We start from the raw sequence: 19,988 nt of genomic DNA, 5'->3' as shown, positions 1-19,988 counted from the left end.
AAGGCATAGCCCATGAGAGGTACAGCCCAAAGAAGGCATAGTTCAAACAGGCCAGCAGCATATTTCCTAGTGGGAACTCTTGTGTCCTCAAAAAATAGAGATATGGAGCTGCCTCCTCAGCTTCTATTTAGAACATAACAAAAAACTGTACTGCATTACTGATGTTTGAACTAATTGTGCTAAGCTTCCCTTACAGTGAGAAGAACTCACAGAATATAGTCTAAGATGCTTTCATGTCTTAAGATCTTTTCATGTTGAGGTTTGACAATAGAAGCACACATTCAGGAATCCAAGAAAATAAATTTATTAAACTTTGAAGGAGCAAATCCACAGACATAAAGAAAGTTAAATATAGACTGCAGGACACAACTAGTCATACTAGTGAATAATGGCTTGTGTGGCCAGCAAAGTACCAAAATGACATTCTGAGACTGATTGAGGTATTTAGCTATTTTTGGCTATAGAAATGTGGTCAGCCTATTGTGAAATAGTAATATAATTCTTCCAAAAACACAGCTTTAAGTTGAATTAGGCTCTACATTGATGATGTTTTATATGAAACTAAATTTTGTAGCTTTTAGAGAAAACCCTAAGCAGCAAGGTAGCAGAGAATCTATTAAACATCTATCACAAAGTAACATGTTGAACTTTAAACACCCAATTCTAGATTTTCACTGTCTTTTCTGTAAGAAAGAGGGAATTCTATAAGAAAGAGGGAACTGCCAGCCATTAGCTTGCTTCCCCAAAAGGTCTTGAGCTAAATGGCAAATAGAATTAATTTTAAAGTTTAAAGTGTTTTTAAAAAAATACTTAAAGTGAGACATATTCAGTGAGATGAGATTCTTCTCTTTCATAAACCTTTAGGGGAGCTATTCCAAAGGATAATGTTTAAGTTGATAAAGAATTGGAAAATAATTGATAAATTACTTAGGCTCCTTCATTTTCTTCTGACTACCTGGTTGGAGGCCAGTCCTCTCAAAGGGGAAATAAAAAATGATGAAACTTATTTTATAGTTTTAAGTAAATCCTATTAGGCTTGGTGAGAAAGCTTCTTCTATTGGTTTGATTAATTTTGAGTTCTCTTTTTGGCTTGCTTACCATCTGTCCCTTGTTACCACAAATAATAAATGTGTCCTCAGCTATAGACTATGAAACAAAAACCTATTTCTTAAGCTTTCTGTTCCATTGTTCAGTTAACTTCATTTGATCTGCTTCTTCTTACAAAATGCTGCTTATATTTTATTCCTCTTTTAGGTAACTATGAAATGAAACCAAGCTGTGTTTGAAAAGATACCATTGCAAGTTTTGGAGCTTATTTCTCATGATCTGTGTGCTAAAAAAATTCATACCACGTGCACTTCAGCACGTCAGCAGCCTGGCCCAGGGGAACCAGCTGTAACTTCTACTTGTCTTAGCATTAGCTCTCTGGCTTGCACTGAAATTTGGTGAAGAAGGGTTTTCTTTTCTTTTTTTTTCCTCCTTCCTGTTTTTTGGTTTATGGTGCATTGATCCATGTAAACATTTAAAAGTCTTCTAACTTAAAAATATTTGTTTAAAAATTCAGATAAGATGGGTATGTTCCAATAATGCAGGTTATTAGAGATCTTAGAATTACTTAAGAACTTTGGGGAAGTATAAAAAAGGGACTTGTAAAAAACTAGCTTGTCTGTTTTTCTTCAGGTGTATTGACTGAAGCATTAAACCAGCTTTAGACTGTAGTTACTACATTCCTTAGATGGGGTCATTGTGAACTACAGTACAGAGTGTGTAGTGTATTATAAAATAGCCATGCTTGAAGTTTAAATTATTAAAAATATCTTTATCAATTTTATGTCAAAATAAATGTTTTACATATCCAAACTACTTTTGCTTTCTTACCTAGATTTTTACTTCCCAATTATTAAAAAAAGAAAAAAATTAGCCTGTGCTATGATTTTCATTTGATTTCCTGAACTGCAAAAGCCACCTGATTGTTTTTGCTTTTTCAAAAAGCACAATTTACTATACATTAAAAATGTAGCCATCTGATGCTTAGTATCACAAAATTAACACCCACAATAATAAGACAATCACTGCTACTGAAGAGTCTTTTGAGACAATTCTTTAAAATATTTACAATTCACAACGGGGAATATCTCTCTGATTAAATGTTCTTGTTTTTTCCTTTTAATAACATTTCCACATTTCAGGAAAAGGCATTTGAATCCATACCCACCCTCACAGTCTCCCCCCAAATGTTTAAAGATTGTTTTGGTTTCAGCATTCATGCCCCAGCCAATTCTTGGCGATTCAGTATGTTATTCTTGGGAAATCAAAGTAAGGCTACGGCATGATTTTGTTCAGGTGGTCAGTGCTGACGTAGCCACAAGATGAGAGAAACTCTTTGTCCCGCAAGGGCAAGGCAGTCGCGTTGAGGACAAGGCCCTGTGGAGACTGTACTATATGAATAGAGGTATAGTCTGGGACGGGCAACTCAGAACCTGGGGCATGTTCTGCTGTCCCAGACCCCCCAGCAGTAGTGGTAAGGCTTTCTGTGGTGATGTAAATATCCTCCTGGTTAAAGCTTGGCTCTGCATGTGACTCGACCTCCACATGAGGGGCCACAGCGATGCACTTTTTGGCATCTGCCTCGCAGAAGTAGGCATTGTCCATGATGAAGTTCGCTTGGCAGAGTGAGGCCATCTCTAGATGCGTGTCGCCCTGGGCTATCCCAGCCTTATTCTTTTGGCCCGGGGAAAGGACCACACTCCCTGCTGGTGTAATGTCGCTCACCTGGGCATAAAAGTCCATGTTTGCCAGTGAATTCGGATTGCTTATCTGAGTAGGGGCAACTTGGTGAGTTGACTCAGTTTCACCAATGAGAAGTGGTTGTGGTTTGTCTTCTTCCTCTGCCAGGATGATGCTGGGTTGTTGAATGGCAGGGGAAGCATCATGATAAGGTGACTCATTTTGATTCTTATGGTCAAGGCACAAGAGATCGGCTTCCCCTTTTAACCTTTGTGGCTGAGCCACCTCTGAGGTACCATCACCTAAGTCATTGGCATTGAAATCAGTTTCCAGAATGTCAGGTTCACAACAACTGGTTCGTCCGGAGTCATCATCCTTGGCCCCAAGGACATTAAGTGATTTCTGATGGTCGTTGCTTAGAAGTCTGTCTGTGTCTGATCCTTCAGTCTTTTCATCAGGATCATCAATATCTAGTTCAATAAATTCAACCCAAGAGTCATCATTGTAGAATTCAGGTTTATAATTATCATGAATGGCTAAGATTGTGTTCACCTCCTCTAATTTTCCTTCCTATGAAGCAGAAAGAAAATGAAGATTTATGAAAAGAAACTCATAATGACGAAATCATTTAAATCCGATACACAGAGCTTGCAAAAAGCTCTCGACATGTGGCAATGTTCTTCAGGTATTAGTTAGTGCAATCACAATCTATAGTTTAGACGGATTTATTAATTACCTTGAAGAGGTCTGGATCAATTCCTTTAATCTTTGGAACTGGTACTGGGGGCAAAATCAGCATCTTAATCCTTGAAAACAAACAGAATTTTCATTTGACAGATCTTAAAAGTTACACATTTCTCTTATTTCAAAACAAATAAAATATTGGCAGAATATTACTTATTTCAAGTATTTTGATATTCTATATAAGTGGAAGCTGAGAAAGGGAAGAAAAATATAAAGCAGTAAATGATAAAGAAAAACTGCAAAAAGTGTGAGAAAGAAAAACAATAATAACAAAAAAGTCCTCTTCTGAAGTCTATTCAAATAAAATGTGGTTTTTCTATAATTTCATTTTCTTCTTAATGCTTTTTATGGCCATCCCACTTTAGCATTTGGGAGAGAGAAATTTAATTCTACCTGAAGCCAATTTCCATGTCTGTTACAAGGAAAGCAATTTTATTGTACATCTCCTCAGTAATTTGCAGGAAAAAAAAATGAGTAAAGGAAAAAGAACCAATCTATGTAGAGCCAGCCAACCAACATTATTTGTGCCCTTGAAAAAGGGTGATGTGAGACAAGGTAACACCACACAGTTGACATTAATCATAAAGTCATCTAAGATGATTTTTAACCAGACAGTTACTACAAGGGCCATTTCAGATAGAGTAGGCTAAATATGAACTAGCTCCAACTTTTGAGAATGGATTTTTTTTTTTTGTTTTTTACAGTTTGGACTTTGATTTGATTTGATTCTTTTTAGTTATATATAACATTAGGATTCATTTTGACATAATCACAAAAGCATGGAATATAATTTGCTCTAATTCAGTCCCAAGCACACTTATCCCCTCCCCTCCTCCTCCCTCCCTCTTCTCTACTGGTTGTTCTGCAATTTACTTATAGTTTTGTTGTTGTTGTTGTTGTTTTTGTTGTTGTTGTTTTAATTAGTGTCTTGTGGAGGTACTTGATGTTGAGATTCACTTTGGGATATTCATGTATGTACATAACAAAAGCTCGGTCAGATTCATTCCATTGTTCTTTCCTTATCCCCTCCTTTCTCCCCTTTAATCCCCTTCATCTCCCCTACTGCTCTTTCTTCTGTTTTGATGGACTTACATACATACTACTGTAATTGTACTTATATCTTCTGTTCCAAATATTTAAGTTATTTTTGACTCTGATTCATTTCCATGTCTGTCTTGCCTGTCTTGTGCCTTGCTGAATCCCTAGCACTTAGCACAATTCCTGGCACATGGAAATGCTCAACGAGCATTTGCCAAATAAATTGGAACAAACCATCTATTTTGTTGGCAGCGTAACTAGAGCTTGAATCTTAAAACCAACATTGTAGCTCTGGAAAGAAGCTCAGGGATTATTTATTTCAACCAACTTGTTTTATAGTTAAAACAAAACAAAACAAAACAAATCCACCTCCTATGTAGTGAGAAATGCCATTGTTAGGCAGGGACAGTAACCTGGAGTTTGGATATCAGTTGCTAGTCCACTGAGTGTGAATGGACTATGCAGTCTATTCAATAAGGAACACTTCCTTTCAATATTTCCACCTGCCATTTTATCTAATCTAAAGAATAAACCAAATTCCACTGTATAAGTTGCTTTGTGATTTCTCCACTATGCTTACTTAGTGGAGTAAATGTTAAAACAAATTATTACTGATGAATAGCAGATATAGAAATGAATAACATGAATTACTAATAATAATTTCTCTCATTTTGAGCTTCTCTGATAAACTAGACAGTGTGAGATATACTTTGCATTAGAGTTTACTACAAATTATAGACTTTGGGCCAAATTTGAACTACCACTTGATTTTGTAGAACACAGCCACATTCATTCAGTTACATATTGTCTCTGGCTGTTGTCATGCTACAGAGGTGGAAATGAGTTGTTGTGACAACAAAGACATATGGCACCTGAAGCCTAAAATTTTACTAATTCTCTTTAAAACAATTGTTTGATCATGAACTAAACATTTTATTTAAACCTTATAACTATCAGGGAGGTCAATGATAGTATTCATACAAAGATTTGAAAAATTAAGGAACAGTCTCAAATCATGCACTAACACTAGGGCACAATTGAGGTTCAAACCCAAGTTACCTGACTCCAAACTGAGGCTCTTTTGCCTTCTGTCACACTGCTGCATTATTAAATTTGGCATTTCTAAATGCACATTTCAAATTTTTACAAACATTAAAAAATGCAACATATCCCTAATTACAGGAAGCAGAGAATCCCAAATGGCTAATGTTGATTTTGTGAGGTGAGCCTCTCCTTATGAAGAGCATGATGTGTTTCTACTTGTGTTAGTTGTATTCTATGGGTGTGGCCACTTTCTGACACAGTGGCTGGCCCTGAAATCTCAAGGGCCCAAGTTGGTCATGTCATTAAATGAAGCAGGCCAGTCACAATGCTGTGAGAAGAAAAGATGCTTGCGGCAAACTGGAGAGTGTATGCCCTTCCCAAAGGGCACAGCTGGCTCTCTGCTTCCATATATGTGCCATGTAGAAAGATCAGCTTAGTTCCACTACATCTGTCAAGTTTCAAAGACAATCCAGAAATCTGGAGTTTTTGGTGTGAAAATTCTCTATTTTGTATCTGCTTTGTAGTAGAATCCTACTCTAAATAAATAAATACATAAATACATAAATAAATAAATAAAATGAGGATCTGCAGCTTGAACTTGGCTTGCACTTTCCTACTTCTGTTTTATGTTGATTTAATTATTTATTCCTTTAATTAATAATAGCTTCAAGGCTGGGTGGGTCATATGGTAGAAGCTAGTACGGAGTAAAGATAACCTGGCTTTAAACTATGTTTGTGAGGGTGCTATCATTTATTCAAGTATGAATCACATTATAATTTTTTTGTAGAATCGACAATTTTCTGGATTAAAGTAGCTTCAATAATGAATTAGGATGCACAAATCTTTCAAGACATGTGGGACCTGAAACACTCTGTAGCCTGGAGTTCTAGGAAAGACTGACTTCAGCACCTCATTCTGTGGAGCATCTTATTAATTGTTGGGAATATGTGTTATTTCCACATCTGCTGACAACTATTTTGTACAAATTTCCTACTTGCATTAGAACATGTAAATTTAGAAAATGATAAATGTTTCAATGGAAAAGAAAAAAATTGATTTTTTTTATGTAAAGAATTCAATTTAGATAGGAAATTGGTAGTACAATAAAGACTCCATATCTATTTTACAATTTGGTGATTTTGAACAAGTGTCATAGATTAATTCTTTGTTATTCACAGAAAATGCTTTTTTTAGTCAAAAGTTAATACAATTTCTTTGAAATCCTATTTGTTGAGAGGATTATTTTATTGTTCCAAATATTGTAGCTGATATAACTAAACAATATAACAAATTTTCTTGGCCTTCACAATGTTTTGAAATGGACTGCCAGTGTTAAAAACAAATTACTTTGCAAACATATAATTTATGACAGTCACATATAAATTATCCCACTAATTGTACAGACCAAGAAACTTACAGAATAATTTGATTCTTGTTTTTAGCATTACTTAAATGCATATATTACTTAAAATTCTAAAAATGTATTTATTTTCCCCATATTAACCCATGAGGCTTTTAAAATTCCTTAAATGGAAGAAACTAGCAATCTATAGCAATTGTTTTTTCTACATTTTGTACAAAATAATTTCCTATAGTGTGGACTGAATTTTTTAAATTTTTATTTATTTATTTTTCAGGAAGAAAAACAGAATGATAACATCTCAGGGCTCAAGGCAAATTTAAAGAGCATATAAACCAGCACTCACATTATCTATGACACCGTGGAAGCCCAGAAAGGTTAAGGGAGTCAAACAGGATCAAACAGCAGTCACTGAGACACTGAAACCCAATCTTTTGGATCCCAGAAAATGCAAAATAGAATTGCTTCAAACTTAGCATTTCAGTTGTATTTGCAAATGCAGGTGAAATACAAAGTTATAACTATCCAAATCATTTAAACGAGACCCAGATTTACTTAAAATCACATCATATGAAGTCTTAAGGATGTTTTTATTAGATTACATTGTCTAGGTGGCTTTAGTTTGCCATTTCAGTTTGCCTATACTGAGGACTGTGTCAGCCTCAGCCAAAGGCTCCGTGATGATGCTCTGGAGTCCTGGAGTGAATGGGTCAACCCTTTAAGCACTGAGGGGGAAGAGGTGCCTATTACATGGTGTGTGGTATCATTAGTCTAAGCTCTTAATGTCCTACACAACTTCATAGATAGAGTCTAAACCTGTATTTTCTCAAAGATGAACCCAACAAATTGAGTTTTTAGAAATAGTAAACATATAACTGGACATAAAGGTATACTGTGTTAAATAAAATTTATACTCATGCAAGAGAAAATATCAAATAAAACATAGAAATGCATGGAAATCTAAACAACTTGCAAAAACATACCAGAGAATACTGTATCACACCTACCTTTGCTGTTTAGAAAATATGACTACAAATAGCATCACTGTTAGCCCAAATATTCCAAAGATAATAATTAAAAACCATGGAAACCGGAAATCTGAAACACATGGGAATATTTTACTCACACATGTATGAATAGTTGAAGCAAGTTTACATTTCACTTTCTTATATAAAAATATTTGCTAACTTGAATTTTTCTAGTGTAGTCAATCATCTAACTTGACAACTACAGAAGCAGAATGGGATAAATTAGGATTTTTTCCTGTTCTAAGAACACCTCTGTCCACTATTCAAATCCTTTCACTTTAAAAAAAAATCTTCAAAATAAAAAGCATGTAGTTCAAACATAATGCATGATTTAAGAGTAAACCAAACTGCTTTAAGCATCTTATGTGTCCAAAGAGTGTCAATAACAGCCACATCAATGTTCATAGCATCTTAATTCATAATAGCTAAACTGTAGAACCAACTTAGATGCCCTTCAGTAGATGAATGGATAAAGAAACTGTGGTACATATACAAAATGGAATATCTCTCAGCATTACAAGAGAATAAAATTATGGCATTTGCAGATAAATGGATGGAGTTGGAGAATATTATGCTAAGTGAAGTAAGCCAATCCCAAAAACCAAAGGCTGAATGTTCTCTCTGATAAGTGGATGCTGATCCATATTGGGGTATGTGTGGGAAGAATGGAGGAACTTTGAGCAAAGGGGAGGGGGAGAAGGGGAGGGGGCACAGGGGCAGGAAAGATTTTAGAATGAGATGAACATCATTACCCTAGGTACATGTATGACTGTATATAGGGTGCAACTCTACATCGTGTACAACCAGAGAAAAGAAAAGTTGTGCTCCATTTGTGTACAATGAATCGAAATGCATTCTGCTGTCATGTATAACTAATTAGGACAAATTTAAAAAAAATATTGTCAATAAAGGCTTTGGTGCTAGGGGAAAAAAACTGTTGTTTGTTAAGCTTAAATAAATGATGATCACTTTATTTATTTATTTATTTATTTAAATAAATGTGATGATAGTTTTTAGCTTCCAGATTGAGGATATATCAAAAATATCAGGGCAGAGTTTTTATTAATGTATCATGACAGAAATTTCTTACACATGTGAAAGTTATGTTTTATAGCTGTAAAAAAGTGTGTGTGTGTGTGTGTGTGTTTGTGTGTGTGTGTCCCACTGAGGTTCCTGTTTTCAGAGTTTAGTATATTTTGAATGAAACTTGGGGGCATCTATTTCATTCCTTAGGACTAAGTGCCTCTCTCAGTAACCTTAAAGTTGGCTGCCAGTATTCTCACTACAGTGGCTGAGGCTAAACACCCTAATAAAAGACAAGTGGAATTTACCTTAATGTTGCTTTTCTAAATGTCTGCCTTTGTACTTTAATATGCTTTTCTTATTTAATAAGTTATTAAAATCTCCTAGACAGTTATTGTAAATGTTTTTTTAAGAATTAGTAGGGAAGCGAACACCATTTTAGAACTTGTAATATCTGTCATTTTTATCAATAACATATTTAGAAGCATTAGAACTAGAGATTCATTTTTTTAAATATGGAAGGAAAAGTGAAGCTTTTGAAAAAAACCTGTGCTAAGTGAATTAAACGCCACAATATTAAGCTTAAAAAGTGCTTAAATCACAGTTGCATTTTATCTCATATTGTTTAAAAACAAGTAACCAGTTAACCAGAAAAAAATGATGCTATAAAAGTTTTAATTAGTCCTGTTTAGTGAGATTATTATACCTATTCAGTTAATGCAAAAATATAAACTTAGTTTCTCTGTAGCTTATTTCATTAACAAACTTCAATTCCTCCTAAGTCCCTATAAATCTTCTGTTTTAGTGTGGAAGGGCTATAGCTAATTCCCATTTGAGAGTGACAATACTATACACTTACTGCTCACTATTCACCAGCCTTCCCTATTTCTTTAGATAAAGGCAACTTTAACTATCTTTATGGTTCTTCTATATAAGATCTTCAAATGTTTCGTGTCTCCTCTGAGCCAAATAACACAACACTTCTTCTTTTTTTTTTTTTTGCAGGGGGAACAATGGGGATTGAACTCAGGGGTACTCAGCCACTGAGCCACATCCCTAATCCTATTTTGTATTTTATTTAGGAACAAGGTATCACTGAGTTGTTTAGTGCCTTGCCTTTGCTGAGGCTGGCTTTGAACTCGTGATCCTCCTGCCTCAGCCACCCAAGCCACTAGGATTATAGGCGTGTACCACCATACTGGGCTTAATACACCAGTTCTTAGCTTTCCTCTAGAAAAAGGTTTCTCTAAAGCCAGTGAGCACCTGCAATAGAAGGCTTTCTCTTAGATGTCATCAATTCATTCATACATATAGACTGGGATGACTTCCTGCCCCCTGCATTAGTAAAAGATTTTTTTGATTATATATTAAAAACAAACTCATTGTAGAAAATTTTACAAATACAGAAATGATGTAAAGGAAAAAAAATGTCTGAAATTTCACTATCCAGAGAAAACCACTGTATTCTCCTTTCTAAATGTCCACCTGCCCCAGGACCTTTCCTGAGTGAACTAATTTGAAAACTAAATCTTTCTGCTTTTATAACACATAATACCTGTCACAGATAGTGAGCTCAAGGTCTCACCCTGATATTTAGTGTTAGTGCATACAACTTGCTAACAGGCACATATCAATTGCTATTATTGTAAAAAGACATTTTGACTGCTATTTTAATTTTTTTTTTACCTTCTTCACATGCGTATGGGCTCATTTGAGGAAGTGTTACAAAGAGCACCTCACTGAACTCGCCATATTTCTCTGAATTTCGTTGTCTGGATCTCACACGCACTTCATATTCTTTATCCAGTCTCAATGAGTATACAGGAACTGATGTTGACAGTATTGGGTCCATCTTTCAAGACAAAATATATAAAGCTTATTGGCTAGAGAGTCAACAACTCAATGTAGTATATACTTTGGGTGTTCTCCCATTTGTATTAAAAATGGATTTCTATAAAGTAAGTGATATTTTAAAGTGTCCAGAGGGAGTTTGCTACTGAAAAGAAGATGAAACAAATTATGTAAAAAATAATTCTTGTTTAAAGGTTAATAGTCCTTAAATTTATTTTGGTTTAAACCCACAGATGTGATGGATTTGCTTAAAGAGATGCAGTTATATCTTTACATTAGGCTGTCAGATATTCTGCTAAGATTAAAGCAAAGAGATTCTTATGGGGAATGGAGGAACTATAAAGAAGATTACAAGATTACAGAAATATTGTGTACTTATCTAGGACATTTCAGTTTTGTATGGAGGAAGACATTAGAACAGAAAAAAACAAACACATTTCCACGCCAAAACAAATGATAGCCATAACAAATTATCTGTGTTCTTTGGAAATTCTGGGTAGTAATTTATTCGTTATTGTAGAATTGGAAAGCGTCCTGGAAATATCATAGTTGTCTTTGTTTAACTTCCAAATAATTGTATTAAAAGCTACTAAACACTTTAATCTACTTGTTCCAGAGGCTTAAAAACATACCTCAAAATAGTTTGCTATTCAAAGTCTTCAAAAAAAAAAAAAAAAAAGTCATGGGAGTTCTTTGGCAATTAGCATGTCTCACAACCCTTAGTCAGGATACCCCTTCACTTCCCCAGAGAAGGGTAGAGTGAGATTGCTAGACTTTTAAGACATATTGCTATCAAAGAGGTAAACCCAATAGCAATGACATTTTCCTCCAAACCAAATACTCAGAGCCAGTACTCAATGTGCTTTTCATGTATTTTTGGGTAGAACACCTTGTTCTTGTTTATAGTAAACTTGGAACGCTCACTTTTTCAACAGCATGGATTTTTACCTAAATAAAATCCTCATAATTGGTTTCATTAAGTCAGAAAGCCAGGCCTTCAGCATCTGAAACAAATTTTTCTTTCACCCAGGTTGGTTTCTACTCACAAAACACTTCTTCTTCATGACATGGTTCGTTTGTATCTTTTACAGGAGCCTCTGAATATATGCAATATTTACATTCTTTGCCTAAATACATTCTTTGAAGCAGGATTCTGAATATTAAACTTACTTAGTTGCTTTCTTAAAATATTTTTAAAAATATATTTTTTTAGTTTTAGATGGACACAACACCTTTATTTATTTACTGTGGCTAAGGATCTGAAGAGACACTTCTCAGAAGTTGATGTACAAGCAATCAACAAATACATCAAAAAATGTTCATCATCACTAGCAATTAGAGAAATGCAAATTAAAACCACTCTAAGATTTCATCTCACTCCAGTCAGAATGGTAGCTATTAAGCATACAAACAACAATAAGTGTTGGCTGGCGAGGATGTGAGGGGAAAGGTACATCATACACGGCTGGTAGGACGGCAAACTGGTACAGCCAATATGAAAAGAAGTATGGAGACTTCTTGGAAAACTGGGAATAGAATCACCATTTGACCCAGCTATCCCCCTCCTTGGTCTATCCTCAAAGGACTTAAAATCAACATACTACAGGGGCACAGCCACATCAATTGTGCTTTATAGAAGCACAATTCACAATAGCTAAACTGGAACCAACCTAGATGCCCTTCAATAGGTGAATGGATTTTAAAAATGTGGCATATAAACACAATGGAATATTACTCAGCAATAAAAGAGAATAAAATCATGGCATTTGCAGGTAAATAGATGGAGTTAGAGAAGATAATGCTAAGTGAAGTTAGCCAATCTCAAAAAACCAAATGCCAAATATTTTCATTGATATAAGGAGGCTGATTCATAGTGGAATAGGGAGTGGGAGCATGGGAGGAATAGATAAACTCTAGATAAGGCAGAGGGGTTGGAGAGGACGGGAGGGGGCATGGGGTTATTAATGATGGTGGAATGTGATGGATATTATTATCCAAAGTACGTGTATGAAGACACAAATTGGTGTAAATATACTGTGTATACAACCAGAGATACAAAAAGTTGATCTCTATATATGTAATAAGAATTGTGGATATATTCTGCTGTCATATATAAATTTAAAAAATGCAGAAAGACCTACATTTTTCTAAAATATATTTTTTAGTTTTAGATGGACACAATACCCTTTTATTTGTTTATTTATTTAATGTGGTGCTCAGGATTGAACCCAGTGCCTCACACATGCTAGGTGAGCACTTTACCACTGAGACACAACCCCAGCCCTCTTAAAATATTTTTAAAAGTTTATGTTTTCATTCTTGGAGCCCTAATTTTTCTGTTATCAATACCAAAACTATTTATAGATTTCTCTAACAACAGAACTAAAAAGGGGCCATCAGTAATTTGACTTGTGACCCCCTTCTCTATCTTCTTTCAGCATTCTACACCAGCAACACCAAACTCAAATTTTCTCATATGGCTCCTTCAGTACGTGCCACTGGCCTGTCGGGGGGTACCAATCCTCTGTGGGAGTATTGTGGATTGCTGACGTTCTAAGTCTTTCTTGGCACCCTCATCTGACAGATAATACACTTCTGTTACAAAAAAGAAGTATTTTTCACTGCTAAAATCAGTTACACATATGTTTCTACACTACACTGCAACTTCCTGAAAAAATTCATTATCTTTCTAATATCTTAAACAAACACCTAATGTTATACCCTTAAGAACTAGAAAAAGAATAAACTAATCCCAAAGTTAGCAGAAGGAAGACAATGATAAATATTGGAAAATAAATAAATGAAATAGAGACCACTGAAAAACAATGGAAAACATCAACAAAACAAGAACGGTATTTTTGAAAAGCCAAACAAATTCTACAAACTTTCAGCTAGACTAAGAAAAAAATAAGATTTAGATAAATGAAGTCAGAAGTAAGAGACATTATAACTGATACCAAAGAAATACAAAGATCTAAAGAGACTGCTATGAAATTATTTTCCACAAATTGAATACTCTAGAAGAAACGGGTAAATTCCTGGATACATGCAACATACCAAGAGTGAATTATGAAGAAATAGAAAATCTGAACAGAAAACTATGCGAGGGGAGTGAGTCAGTAATATGTTTCCCATCGAAGAAAAGTTAGGACCTTGAGGCTTCATGGGTAAATGCTACTAAACATTTACAGAAGAACCAATACCAACCCTTCTCAAACTCTTCCAAAAATTGAAAATGTATATGCTTACACTTTTAAACCCATTTTATGAGGTCAGGATTACCCTGATACCAAGCTAGACAATGATACTACAGAAAAAGAAAATTATTGGACAGTATCCCTGATGAACATAGATGCAACACCTCCGCAAACAAAATACTATCAAACCCAATTCAACATACATTAAAAGGATCATTCATTCATCATGATTAAAGGACTTATCCCAGCAAGAATGGTTTGGCCTAAAAAATCTATACATGTTTTATACCACATTAGCATAATCAAAGCAATATGATCATTTCAATAGATGTAGAAAAAGCATTTAAAAAATATGTAGCATTTCATCAGAAAATTAAAAATAAAATTAGCACTTCATTTAGCAATTCCATTCTTGAGCTTATAGCCAAAGAAAATGAAGTCAATATGTCAAGTTATGTTTTCACTTTCATGTTAATGGTAGCATTGTTCACAATAGTCAAAATAGGATAAAAAATAAAATAGAGATCAACCTAAGAGTCCATCAATAGATAAACAGGCAAATGAAATGAGGTATATAAGAATGGAATAGTATCAGCCTTAAAAAAAAAAGGAATTCTATCATTTGCTACAACACAAATGAACCTAGAAGACATTAAGTGAAATGCCGAGTATGAAAGGACAAATGTCACATGATCTTTTATGTGGAATCAAGAAAGGTGAACTCATAAGTAAGGAGTAGAATGACAGTTACCAGGGTCTGGAGGACTGGAGTTTGAAGACTTGGTGTGATACTGGTGAAATGATATAAAATTTCAGTTAGGAGGAATGTGTTTAAGAGATTAATTGTACAACACAGAGACTCTATTTAAAAGCTATGTGTTACATTTTGAAAGTAAAGTTTGAAGAGAGAAGAATTTAAGTGTCTTCAGTTCAAAAACTGATATGAGATAATGCATATATTAATTAGCTCAATTGAGTCATTATACCATGTATACAAATTTCAAAACATAATGTATGTGATAATCTATACAATTTTTATTAAACAAAAATCACCATTCCCTCTAGTATTAGTCATTTGGAAAATACTGATGCACTGAGTTATGTAAATTTTTTAAAATTTCACACATTCTACAATATAACATGAAGACATCACATTGGTAATATCACCATGGATATTACTGGGAAAATCTTCATACACTGGAAAGTTACCAAGCTCATGGCTGCAGATAGAAGTTTTCCCAAATTTTGATTTTCTCGTGAAAGTTCAGATTTTGTCATTGGTACCAATGCTCAGTTGTTGTTTTTTTCTTGAAGTGACAGTTTTTTCCTTCTTTTTTTTTTCTTAAGAAATGACTGACAATGCAGATATGAGGAATCATCGACCAGTTGTTCTTCAAGTAAAACTAGTGTTCCAGGCAAACAAGTAGCTCTCTCAGCTGACAACTCAAGTCGCTGGACTGTTTTTGCACTCCACCTCACTAGTGCCTTGGAATGCAGCAGAAGTGTGTCATGTGTCCTTTACGTGTGCCACATAGAATGTTAAAAAGCTATACACTCAAACGTTGGGATTTCAAGCACAATCTTATGTGAAACTGTTTTTCCTCCCCTTTCCGGTGAGCTCATGGTGGGGAGGAACAGAGTGACTTTTGGAAAGTCTGGTACTGGGCCTTGACTCCTGCTCAGGTGCCAGCAGTTTTCCCACCATTGTTTCTGTACCATGAGTCAAATAGTGAAAATGTAGAGGATATCTTAGTATATTGTAAAAATAGAATACCTGTGGACTCCCTGAGAGCATCTGGGGACCCTTAGAGGTCCATAGTTCACATTTTGAGAACTGTTGCTCCAGGTACCTAGCACAGTGCTGTGTGCAGATTATTTATTTTTATATCTTGTTGCTCAATAAATGATTTTAACTTGAATTTGGAAAGTCTTGTTTGAGTTAGCATCCAACCAGGTTTTTCTTTTTTCTTTTTTTGCACCAAGTTATAGATCAGATATCCAAATTAAAATGATTCAGAAAACAGAACCTCAAAGCCCAGTTTTGTAATGGTTTAAACTTTGTAAGCTGCTCAAACCTAACTTTCCTTTACTGATAAAATTGGTTTCTTTTTCCGTGGTTCACTGAATGCACAGGATGAGCTCTGCCAGGCTGCTGGATACAACCTGAAGTCTGGCCAGAAACTTCTTGACTTGGCCGAACCTGTGGTTTGACTGATTTCAAATTTGTTATATTGGGAGCAGCATGATAATCCTATTTTTCTTCTTGTTGTGTGCCATGTGGGTTCTCATAGACGTGGCAAAGTAAGTAAGGGCTCAGAGGCTAATCTGCTCTCCACTAGCCCATGTAAGAACCTCTTAGCTTGATTCTCCTCTGAGATATGAAATAAAACACCTTTCTGACACCTCTAAGGAACAAATTCCTTCCTCTGCTTCTCTTCTGGAGACACTTAAGAACTGATTTAAATGGGGTCTTGTGTGTAGCTGAAATTAGAATCATGGGAAGTATTTGGCCATAGCCCTCTGTTGACCTTGATCATAATCTTTCTCACGGTTAGTCACATCTCCAAAGACAGCTAAGTGGTTAGAGTTTGCTATTTTGCTGTACTGTTACTCTGAACAACAAGGCAACTAGGAAAATTCCATGATGATATTTTACAGAACAGATCAATTTTTCTCCAGTAAGGAATTATGGGGCACATAGCATGGGTATATGGAGTAGGTCAAAAGGAAGTCTAATTGTAAATGAGAGATGGATTGTTATAACAGCAAGAAGAAAAGTCAAAGTGTAAGAGGGAGTAAAATCTTACCATCTTCCACTGAGTTTCATTTACTTCTTTGTATTGAAGTTCATATTCCAGAACTATCCATCCCTTCTGAACATCTGCATTGGGTGGTGGTTCCCATCTTACTTGGATATCAGCATAAATCCCAGTTAAACTTATGTTCAGTAAAGTCCAGTTGAGGCCAATGGGTGGATCAGGTTGCACTGTGCAATTCAATAGAGAATTAGTACTCAGGAGATACAACTTGATGTTAATGGAGGATTTTCCTCTGAAGAGACCAATTACTTCATATATTTCATACTTTTAATTCTTTCAATATTTCTATTATTATAACCCTCATAAGAGAGTACCATTTTTAAATTTAAGGATAATCTATTTTTTAAAATTTTTATTTGATTTTTAAGAAGAAAAGTTCATTTTAAGTCTAAAATCTGATCTATAAGATTTTATTGAAGATCTGTCAAATTTTATTTCTTTTACCTCTGAGAGCATGAATAGGATTTTGGCAAGGAAATTTATTTTAACTCAAATCTGAAGGAACAGAGAATCAGAAAGACCTCAGTATTTAAACATGGGCTATATTGGTACTGGGGCAGAGGAATCCTTTTTTCTTCCAAACTCTGAATGATCAGAGGATAAGACATTTGTGTTACTCATTTCTTGATTGCTACCAATGCAATTCTTTGGAAAATTTTGCAGAAACTCCTGAGTTCTGCTGTCTTCCCAGCCATGCACTTTCTTTAGACACAAGAAAGGAATTACACTGCTCTCTTGGACTGTTGGTGATCCAGAGTTCTCTGCTTTTTGCTTAACTGACATGTGAACAATCTGAAATAGTGTTGTGCTCCCTTTATCAAATCTACATTCTTAGATAAATCTGTTGCATTCTTATTTTTAGAACCACAAAGACCACAATTTCCCAAAGGTTGATGAAGAAAATATAGAGTCCAAAGCTAGGAGCTATATCTAAATTTATATTCTAAATAATCCCAAGTAGATCATTGCTAAGATTATTGAGAGTTTTGAAAATCTGTTGCAGATACTGAGTAAAATTTACATTCTAACATATGTAGAGGGTCACCTACAGGTCATGGGCTATGAGGAGCTCTTATTGGTCACAAATCTGGGGCCCAAAATGGGAAGTTCTTGTACTGATCCAGACTGGAAACAGAATTTATAGCATAAGAACATCTTGTTGACCATGGTGGAACAGACAGCACTTTTTTTTTAATGGAGAAAATCTTTCCCTATTTTTAAACAGTAGTCAGATACACATGACTATTTTGCAAATAAAATCTGAAGATGTTCAAACTACATATGCCCATATAATGTCCTCACCTTTCCAGATTGGTTGAGGAATCCCTATAGCCAAAGCTTCATCCTTTCCATGACCAACATATAAAACTGTTTTTGCTGAACATTTTCTAAAACTTATTACTCATGTTGCATCTTAGAAATTTCCATTTCTACTTTAAATAGAGAATATGGGACAGTGTCCTTTTGGAAAAGGATCCGTATCACTCTCCCAAGTATAGTAATAAACTCCCTCTTACCTCTATAAACACACCTATTCACTATACTTGAGAACTCCTCTGAGATATATAAATATCTTCTAAATCTAAGGACCAGTCCTATGAAATAGTAGAATGCATATGCATAACATCAAAGCGACTGCAGCTTGTTTGATTGACGTCTCTCTCAGGATGCACTAAGGTTTCTGGGGGTTCTTTGCTTTCTCCGGCACTCTCAGCTCCTCTCTGCTACTGTAACTTTGCTATTGTCTTTTGCCTTGATTTCACAGTCTAACCTCTCCACTTCTAGTCTGTCCTACTCTGATCTACCATCCACACAAAGAAAGGTTATTTCCTCTAAGATTTTAATAACATTTTAGGTTATACTAGATAACCTCAAGATTAAGCGCATGGACTCTGGAACTTTGCTCCCCAGTTTCAAATGCCAGATCTACCTATGAGCTATTTGACCTTAAACTAGTCACTTTGCTCCTCTGAGCCTCAGCTGTATCATCTGTAAAATGGGAGTTATAACAATACTTATCTCCTACAATTATTATGGCTGATACATTGTGAGTCTTTTGTGAGTATTAATTATTAATATCCTAAGATCATTTCCCTGCTTAAGTTCTGCAAACATACCTCTTGGAGTAAGATAAAACCCAAATTTCTTTGTAAGGAACATAAGACCACTTAGCTGACTAATAGGCCTGCCCAACTGTTCCTGATTCTTGAATATTCTGTGCTCTTTGCCATTTTTGGAATTTAGTTGTTGTTCAAAGACCCAGTCACTGTGATATGCGGCAACTCTCATGCACACTTTAAGAGATAAATGTGACCATCTCTGTTGCTACCCTTTCTCAAACCTCAGGCCTAATCATTCATGCTTTTGGCCATCATGTTGGTTGCTCTGCGTTCCACACACTTGAAATCCAACATCTTCCACACTGTACTGTAATTATTTGTGAACATACTTGGCTCCCTCACTCAAGTATGTCTTACTCATTTCGTGGCACAACACCCTCCTCAGTGGCGACACATGCAGGCACTCATTGGAAGTGAGCATTGGCAGGTAAGTGAGTTGGCAGGGCCAGGAGTGGAATGTGGTCTTAGCTAACCCAGTATTCTTACAACTACCCTCTCTTACTAACCAATTTGCCTTCAACTCAATAACTACACCACTGATGTTAGGACATATACTAAATAGTCTCTCCAGACTATGCCACTGGGTTATCTTTTCTGATTGTTCATGATTTTCTCAAACTTTTCAAAGTCAGGTTATGAAATATTACCATTGCATCTATCAAATATTAAGTGTGTGCATCTGAACACATTTCTCCAGTCTCTTACGGTTTGCTGATGCCTGGGAAACCACATATAAGAGCAACATATCTTGGAGAAGAGACCAGGAATTCTTGTAAGTAACAAACAAGATTTTGTGGGTAGGTTTTGAGGTACTAGGTCAGCAACACAATCTTTCTTTGCTTCTTTCCACTTTGCTGTTTGTCCTCCTCTAGTATAAACATGGATATTCCAATTGTGGTTGTTTGATTTGTTTTGTTTCTCCTAATTTCCACAAGATGGGCAAGAGATCATTTGTTTGGATCTTTCTCTTAGTCCATTGAGCTGATTATCCTAAATGTTTGTATTGAGATCTTATAAACATGTCTTTAACTTGATT

General features: G+C 35.3%; 1 protein-coding gene across 2 annotated transcripts in view; it reads right to left on the bottom strand.

Moving 5' to 3' along the window:
- Window positions 1–288: 288 nt before the first annotated feature.
- Window positions 289–19,988, bottom strand: part of Ghr (growth hormone receptor) — a 251,170-nt gene continuing 231,470 nt past the window's right edge. For both annotated transcript variants that reach the window (XM_071612700.1, XM_071612699.1), the window contains exons 6-10: window positions 16,821–16,999; window positions 10,652–10,817; window positions 7,922–8,012; window positions 3,464–3,533; window positions 289–3,297 (exon numbers count right to left, since the gene is read on the bottom strand). In XM_071612700.1, coding sequence (XP_071468801.1) covers window positions 2,323–3,297; window positions 3,464–3,533; window positions 7,922–8,012; window positions 10,652–10,817; window positions 16,821–16,999 — 1,481 coding nt within the window. In that variant the 3' untranslated portion in view covers window positions 289–2,322. The remainder of the gene's footprint in view (window positions 3,298–3,463; window positions 3,534–7,921; window positions 8,013–10,651; window positions 10,818–16,820; window positions 17,000–19,988) is intronic.

This window comes from Marmota flaviventris, chromosome 5, assembly GCF_047511675.1.
Source record: "Marmota flaviventris isolate mMarFla1 chromosome 5, mMarFla1.hap1, whole genome shotgun sequence".
In the NCBI taxonomy this organism is placed as follows: Eukaryota; Metazoa; Chordata; class Mammalia; order Rodentia; family Sciuridae; genus Marmota; species Marmota flaviventris.
The sequence above is the reverse complement of the archived record's forward strand: the minus strand, read 5'-3'. Positions and strand labels throughout refer to the sequence as shown.